The 8,367-nt window shown below is 56.6% G+C and overlaps 1 protein-coding gene across 1 annotated transcript in view; it reads right to left on the bottom strand.

Annotated features, from left to right (window-relative positions):
• Positions 1-7,916, bottom strand: part of ASMTL (acetylserotonin O-methyltransferase like) — a 19,048-nt gene extending 11,132 nt beyond the window's left edge. Inside the window, exons 1-7 of the mRNA XM_019631012.1 lie at positions 7,887-7,916; positions 7,572-7,703; positions 6,443-6,490; positions 4,110-4,174; positions 3,339-3,400; positions 2,424-2,532; positions 1,474-1,843 (exon numbers count right to left, since the gene is read on the bottom strand). Coding sequence (XP_019486557.1) covers positions 1,474-1,843; positions 2,424-2,532; positions 3,339-3,400; positions 4,110-4,174; positions 6,443-6,490; positions 7,572-7,703; positions 7,887-7,901 — 801 coding nt within the window. The 5' untranslated portion in view covers positions 7,902-7,916. The remainder of the gene's footprint in view (positions 1-1,473; positions 1,844-2,423; positions 2,533-3,338; positions 3,401-4,109; positions 4,175-6,442; positions 6,491-7,571; positions 7,704-7,886) is intronic.
• Positions 7,917-8,367: the final 451 nt, after the last annotated feature.

Genomic DNA, 8,367 nt, shown 5'->3' with positions numbered 1-8,367 from the left:
GATGGATGGATGGATGGATAGATGATAAATGAATGGATGGATGATAGAGTTGACAGGTGACATAAATACATAGATGATGGATAGTTAGATGACAATGGATAGATGATGGACAGACAGACACTCTGGAACTACAGTACAGTTCAGGTGTGTGACAGTGGAATGCTGTGTGGAAGTGCTATTTTTGTTACTATTTTTAGGTGAATGAGAGAATTTGAGTGCAGCATAACCACCTTTCTCTCCTAATCACTGCAGACTCTGTCCTGATGACGAAGGGACAGGGAGGTGGCCGGGGTCCCCTGTGGGAGGGTGCAGCCTGAGCCCGGCACCCAGCACATGCCCCTGCCCTACCCATGGCCATGGCCCCCACTGGGCCCCAGGGATGGGGGACCCGCCACCAACCGTCCCCAACTCCCCCCGGCGCCCAAACTGCAAGAGCAGCTGGAGATTGGCCTCGTAGGGAGGGCAGGGAAAGCCGGAGCTCGTGTCACAGCCGTGTCACAGCCGTCGGGTGAGGAAGGGCGCCCACAGGCGCTCAGAGGCCAGCTGCTGCCCGCGTCGCTCCGGCCTGGGCGCTTCGGGGCGGTGCCTGTGAGTGGCCGCAGCGCACCGATGACATCTGAGGACACACGGTGGGGGCTGCAGCCAAGGGCGCCCGCGGGCTGCTGGTCCTGGCTGCACCGGGAGGCTGTCTGGCTGGCACAGCCGAGGTCACGGGGGATGGAGGACACACATGCGGACTGGTCTGCCCCGCGTGCACCTGCTGACCTGGGGCCACAGTCCACCTGACGCCTGGCCAGCAGGACCGGAGGGCGTCCGGCCCCGCCTCCCGCGGCTGAGGTCCCATGAGGACTGCTCGCCTTCAAACACTCACGGAGACCCTGACCCGGCTGGACCCTGACCAGGGCCCCCACGGCCCCAAAGCGGGCCTCACACAGCAGGCTGTGCGTCCCAGGAAGTCTGGGGCAATGACCCCACCCCCAGCCGATCGCAAAAGTCCCTGTTCTGTCTCGAGCCACGCAGTGTGGCAGCAAGTCGGCTGCGACGCTGTTATGGTGGCCTCAGAAAGACAGAGGCCCTGACCCCCAGAACCTGGGAATGGTCCTATGTGGAAACGGGGTCTGTGCAGATGGGACCGAGTGAGGGGTCTGACAGTACGGCGTCCTGGATCAGGGGGGCCCTGACCCCAACGACAGTGTCCTTATCGGGGACAGAAGAGGAGGGGCACAGACACAGAGGGGGCGCCACGTGGAGACGGAGGCAGAGATGGGGGGCAGGCGGCCACCCGCCCGGGGACGCCTGGAGCCCCCAGGAGCTGGACGGGGCAGGAGGGACCGTCCCCTGGGGCCTCCGGAGGGCGCGTGGCCCTGGGACAGCGTGGTGGCAGCCTCCTGGCCCCCAGAATGGAGACGGGTGGGTTCCTGTGGTTGTGAGCCCCCCGCCTGTGGCCACTGCTTTGGCCACTTGTTCAGGTACCTTCGACGCTTTGAAGCCGACTATCAGCTCTAGCAGGCCGGCCGGGAACGGGGGCAGGCTCTCCGCGGTCCAGTTGCGGTGCGCGTCCCGTGTGCCCGGAGCCCGTGCGGGGTCGCCGCCCTCAGCCTGGGCCCCGCCGCGGTCTGGGCCGGCACGCCCCTCCTCGCGGAGGCTTTCGGAGGTCTCCGCGGTGGGGCCGGAGCTGTGCTTCCCCCGCCGCAGGCCCTCGGCGCCCGGCAGGCGGTACAGCTCCGCCAGCTTCTTGCAGAAGTGGTTCAGCGGGAAGCCGGCCACGTTGAGGAAGTCGCCCCGGATGGACTCCACCAGCATACCGCCCAGGGCCTGGATGCCGTAGCCTCCGGCTTTGTCCCTGAGCGTGGGGGGGAGGGGGGGTCCCCACGGGGAAGGAGAAAAGGACAACGGTTACAGGAGGTGGTGGCCAGCAGCCAGGGCCAGCGTTTCACGGCAACCAGACGGGACGTGGGGACCGAACCCAGCGAGCCATCTCCAAGCCGGGTGGCGTCCTGTGGGGGCGTCCAGTTCCAGGCCCACGTCCTCAGTGCTCTTTGGTCCTGAGCACGGGCCACCCCACGGCGGCCCCACAGGTGGCTGTCCTCCACACCTGGTGCCCGGTGGGCGATGGGGGTGCCCACAAGCCCCCCAGCCCCCTCCTGGCCTGCCCTTCTGCACGGGGCACACGTGGCCCCAGGTGCCTCATTCTCACGTCTCTTTATGGGGGTCCTGGGCCTCGGTCTTTCCCGGGCACCCGTGCTGAGATCCCCTTAAGGGGACAAGGGCCCTGGAAGCCCCTTCCTCCGCCCTGAGACCCCAGCACTGTTGCATCCTGCCCCGTTCCGCTCTCTGTCCCCGAGACGCAGGCCCCAGGAAAGGGTGCGACCCCACGGTGCCCTCGAGGGTGCCGCAGGCCTGCGGGCCCTAGAAACACTCACATGGGCTCCCCGCTGTGGATGTATTCCCACAGGAGCTCCTCCGACAGCTGCGCGAACGTCACCATCGTCTCCTCGTAGAAGTGTGAGATCTCCAACTCCAGCTGGCCGCCTGGAACGACACAGCTCTGCCGGTGAGGGCACGGCCTCGCGTGGGAGGGGGACTCGCCTGGACTTCGCGTGCAACTCAGAAATGGTTCGTTCGTGGGCGTAAAAAGGTTCATTGTTAGACAAGGGAAACGAGAGAAAATTACAGAAAACGCACAAGCTAAATCAGCAAAGAGGAGAAAAGGCTGCAGCCTGCAGACGGCACGAGACGGGGCTTCTGATTTTCTGGGGCGATTCGTGGAATGGAGCCTCTGGGGTCACCAGGCCTCAGCCGTGGGGTTGGGAAAGCCCCAAGCATGGCAGCTTTGGGGTCACTTGGGAGAGTCCCCAATGCCAGCTGTCCTGGGGCGAATAAGAGGTAAAGGTGGCCCAGTCACGGCTAAGCAGATGCGTGACCAGCCATCGGTGGCATGCGGCGAGGGAACCCCAGGGCAGGAGCGCAAAGTCTGTCTCGGGGGCGTTGCCCAACCGACACAGTCTTCAGAGCAGCTCTAACCATTATTCCTCGGGGTTTCTGTGCATTTTCAAAGACTTTTCATCGGCGTGGCATACCCCACCCGCGCCCGCCTGGGCCCGCTGCCTCTGCCTTCCAGACCCAAAGGCGTCAAAGAAAACGCGTGCGGGGCTCGTGCTGGGTGGGGTCTTACGAGTGGGGCCCGTGTGTCTGCCACTGGACAGCGCACGCTGACTCCCACATTACCCCAACTTTCCCTGACGGTGGGAGAGAAGGGCTGTTGTCCCGTGATCCCTGAGCCGACCCCTCAGGCCCAAGTCCCCTCACGTCCCTGGGGAGGAGGGGACCGTGCGTACCTTGGCTGAAGCAGTGGATGATGACAACCCCCGTGAACACGCTGTGCTCCTTCCCGTTCAACCTGCAAGACACAGCCGCAGGCATGGCGGCGTCTCAGGTGGCAGCCGAGCCACCAGGCACGCTCCCCACCAGCAACAGGCGACACCCCACTGTCGGGCCCGGTTCCTTGCTCCATGTCCCCCAGCGTCCGCTCACTGCGTCTCCCAGGAAACCTTGGAGAGAGGCTGGTGTAGGTGGCTGCGAGTGGCGGAGGGGGTCATCGGTGTCAGAGCAGGGAGACACCACCAGGGGGCGTCGCTTACAAGACTCAAGGTCAAGGTCATCGGAGGCACAGCACCCCAACAGGAGAGGCCAGGCATGCAGGCAGGACCCAGATGGGGCTGCTCTCCGCTGGCTCTTTCTGGAGGTCTGCTTGCTGTCCTGTGTCCCTCAGGACACAGCACGGCTGGCCCAGGCCCACCTCCCCATCGCCTGGACAGCAGCTCAGGTGTGCTGGGCTGTGGGGACAGCCGGTCTCATGCACACAGGTACGGGGGAGGGTGCCAGCTGAGACGGATGACGAGGGAGCAGAGATGAAGGTGATGGGTACACAGAGCCCAGACAGAGCCCCAGTGGGGTGACACCAAGGGCCCCGGCCCCGTCCTCTGACCTAACCCGGGAGGGTGACCAGGGTGGTGACGCACTGACTGCACGAGGACCCGTGGCCCCTCCCCCCGCCCCAGGCTGTGACACCGGGCGCGTCCCCGACAGGCGGGCCACCCGGCACCCACCGAGACAGCATGTGGTACGCGTCCTGCTTGTCTATGGGTTTCTCCAGGATCAGGCCCTCGACCGTCTGCAAGACAAACAGGAGGGATGGGGTCGTTTCCACGCCCCGAGCTGGGTCTCTGCACGCCACTCTGCCCACCGTTTTTCTTTCATCTGACGTGAGAGTCACATAACATAAAATTCACCATTCTAAGCAGTCCAGTGGCAATTAGCACAGTCCCAATGCCGTCTTGTCATCGCTCTCTAGTTCCAGAATGTTCCATCACCCCCAAGGACAGCCGTCCCCATGAGCCGTCACTCCCTGTCCCCCTCCCCCTAACCCACTTCCTGTCTGTGGACGGGCCCGTCCAGGATGTTTCACGTAAACGGACTCACACACTATGTGACCTTGTGTGTCTGGCTTCTGTCACTGAGCACCGTGTGTTCAGGGTCCCTCCACGTTGCCGCAAGTGTCAGAGACCCCCTCCTTTTCACGGCCGAGAGATATTCCGCTGTGTGGATGGACCCCCTTCTGTTTGTTTATCTGTTCACTGGTTGATGAATATTTGGGTTTTTCCCTTTTCAGCCACTGTACATAATGCTACTACGAGCATGTGTGTACAACACTGTTGGAATACACGAGTATTTTTCCCCATCCCCTTTACCACCCTCCCCTTTAGCAACCATCAGTTTGTTTTCTGCTCTCTGTGGGTCTGTGAACGCATGTTTTCAATGATTTTTAGTATGTACGAAATCTGACAACTAAGTTTGCAAACTCATCCTAGAAAAAGTGCTACACACCTCATTGCTGAATGTCACCATGGTCACCTTCGAAGTCCTCCCCTTGGGAAGCTATGCACCGATGCCAGCGCCTAGTCCACCCTTCAAAGCAATTCTGGAACTCTTTTTCTGTAACAGCCATCAGAGCTGTCATCGTATTACCCTTAATGTCCTGAATGTCATCAAAATGTCTTCCTTTCAATATTTCCTTTATCTTTGGGTAAAGAAAGAAGTCATTGGGGGCCAGATCAGGTGAGTAGGGAGGGTGTTCCAATACAGTTATTTGTTTCCTGGCTAAACACTCCCTCCCAGACAGAGTCGTGTGAGCTGGTGCATTGTTGTGATGCAAGAGCCATGAATTGTGGGCGAAACGTTCAGGTTATCTAACTTTTTCACGCAGCCTTTTCAGCACTTCCAAATAGTTAACTTGGTCACCTGTTTGTCCAGTTGGTACAAAATCATAATGAATAATCCCTCTGATATCAAAAAAAGTTAGCAACATAATTGCAACAAATTCGTGAACTTAATTGTCAGACCTCGTACATAAGAGTAGGTATGTTTGCTAGGGCTGCCAGAAAGCATGACAGGTTGGGCAGCTAACACAACACACATTTATTCCCTCCCGGTCCTGGAGGCTGGAGTCCGAGATCCGGGTGTCCCAGGGCTGGTCCCCACTGAGGCCTCTCTCCTGGGTGTGTAGATGGCCGTCTGCTCCCCGTGTCCTCACATGGCCGTCCCTCTGTGTGTGTCTGTGTCCTCGCCTCCTCTTCTTATAAGGACACAGTCCTATTGGGTCAGGGCCCACCCTAGTGACCTCATGTTGTTACCTTAATCCCCTCTTTAAAGACCCATCTCCAAATGAAGTCCCATTCTGATGTCCTGGGAATGAGGGCTTCACCCTGTGAGTTTTGTGGGACACAGTTCAGCCCACAGCAGTAGAATTGCCAGGTCACATGCTAATTCTATGTTTAACTTTTTGAGGAACCAGCATTGTTCACTCTTGAACTTCCACATAGAAACACCCTTAACCGTGAACCAGAAATCATGTCTGGTTCTTGCCAAAAACATCAAATCAGGCTGCCAGGACCATACAACAGTGAGGTAGACCCCGGAATCGCTCCATCCGGTTACTCTCGGATCCTGGAGTGTGTCAAGGTTCAAATGGGCGACCCCTCGCCAGGAGACTGTGGTAGCACCTCAGCATAGAGGCCAGCAGACCAGTCAGGGGCAGGGACAGAGGACTACTATGCCCAGCAGAATTCTGGTGAGGATCAATCCATGTGAGTGTGTGTGTGTTGGGGGGGGCCTCCATATTATGACCGGTGTCCTTAGAAGAAGAGGAACATTTGGACACACACTCGCACAGGAGGAGGAGGCATATGAAGACTGAGGCAGCTGTTGGGTGATGCAGCCACAAGCCAGGGACACCAAGGACTGCCTGTAGCCCCCAGACGCTGGGAGAGAGGCCCGGGCCAGACCCTCCCCTGGGGCCTCCAGGGGAACCAGTCCCGCCCACAGGTGGGCTCCGGACGCCAGGAACCTGTAAAGAAAAGCGGAGGCCAGAAGCTGGACTCACCACAATAGTGTCCGCTCCGATGACGACGTCGGGGGCCCTGAGGTCCTTCTGCAAAAAATCCAAACTAAGCTTTAGAAGAGAGGCCCCTGCGTGTGTTACAGAAACATTTCTGGGATATCATGCACGTGAAACGGCGTCCCTGGCAAGCAGCCATGGTTAACTTCGGAAATCAAGATCTGCGTGTCCCCTCTGTGCCCAGCAGGACAGGAGTGGGACCCTGATATGCTCACCAGAAATCTGCATGCAACCCTGAACTTGGGTTGCACTTAAATGCTAACTTTTTGCTGTTGAAAATCAATCCGTCAATATCCTTTTATTGATGCCAGTCATTTATTACAGCATTAACTACAATGCATTTATTGTATTAATTGCTATAGGGTGTTCTTATAACTCATAGTAATAGATAAGCTACATTAATTCTATGTAATGAGTGACACTACTATAGTCACTATAGTAGCATATTACATCGTAACACACCGTAATCGGCTCCATTAATGCTATATAATAAATATCAGTGTTACATTAATCACAATGGTATATTACACAGTAACAAAGTAATTCATGAGCTATATCATGTAAATGATACTATTATGTTAATCACAATGGTATGTTACAAAGTAACATAGTAATATTATAGATACACTACATTCTATATAATAAGTGATACTATTATATTAATTGCAATGGTATATTACACAGTAACAAACTAATTCATGAGTTCTATAAGTGATACTATTATGTCAGTTACAATAGTATGTTACAAAGTAACACACAGTAATAGGTAAGCTACATTAATTCTATGTAATAAGTGACACTATTCTAGTAATTATATTAGTACATTATATAGTCACACACGGTAATAGATAAACTACCTTAATAGTCATTGTAAATGATACTGTTATATTAATTACAATCGCATGTTACATAGTAGCAAAGTAACAGATAAGCTCTGTGACATAAAGGATACTCTCACATGAATGGACTAGTCCACGGCACCGTAACCCTCAGCACTAAATAAGCTCCGTTCATTGCACGTTGTCAATGGCACTCATTTACAACATGCCTGTTTAAAACCTGGAAACCCCTCCTGGCCAGAGAACCCAAGGCAGCCGCAACCAAAGCCCCTTGCCTGGTGTATCCTGCGAGCCACATCCAGCGCCTTCTGCTTGGCGGTTTCGATGGCGTACTCATAAGGGGTACGGAAGGAGGCTTTGCTGAGCTTCTCATTAAACCTCGAAGGAACTACCTCGAACCTGAGACCCTGGAACAGGAGACAAGAGGGGCCTTGAGGGTTTGTCAGGAGAACGCGACGACGTGGGGCAGAACGTGCAAGGATGACAACAAACGCCGCCTTTTCCACGTGCAGCCCGCCTCCCCGGCTATCTCATGTGTTCCCTGAGTTTTCACCCGGTGCTAACTCGGGGACTGGCTGGGGCTGGCAGACCTGGAGGGAAGACATCTGTGTGCACACACGTCAGTCACATGAAGACCGGGGAGGAGGGGGGATATTGACTGAGGTGCAGGACACACCGATCCTAGGGTTCAAAGAGCTCCCAGGGTGTTTCAAAGGCCGGTGCTTCACCCTAGTAACTGAAAATATCCTGCCCCCAAGAATTGCAAAAAAAAGAAGAAAAAGAAAAAAATGCTGCGTGAGCGGGGAATAGGGCTGCTTTAACCTGGTCCCCTAACACTATCAACAGGTAAGACAGTCATGAAGAGACTGACGTCCCACCAGGGTTGGGAATGTGGGCGTTCAGCACACAGGGCAAAGCTCCCCCGGCCCCCTTGGGCAACCCACCCGGCTGTCCCTTCCCCCGCCACCAGCTCCGGGACAAATGGACCGGGCTGGGCCTGGCCTGGCAGCCCTGCACACTCACGAGGCCCAGAGGCCCGGCCTGCACACGGAGGCCGCAGGTCACATAGAC

Source organism: Hipposideros armiger, unplaced genomic scaffold (assembly GCF_001890085.2).
Source record: "Hipposideros armiger isolate ML-2016 unplaced genomic scaffold, ASM189008v1 scaffold_970, whole genome shotgun sequence".
Taxonomy (NCBI): domain Eukaryota; kingdom Metazoa; phylum Chordata; class Mammalia; order Chiroptera; family Hipposideridae; genus Hipposideros; species Hipposideros armiger.
This window is presented reverse-complemented; position numbering and strand designations above follow the sequence as displayed.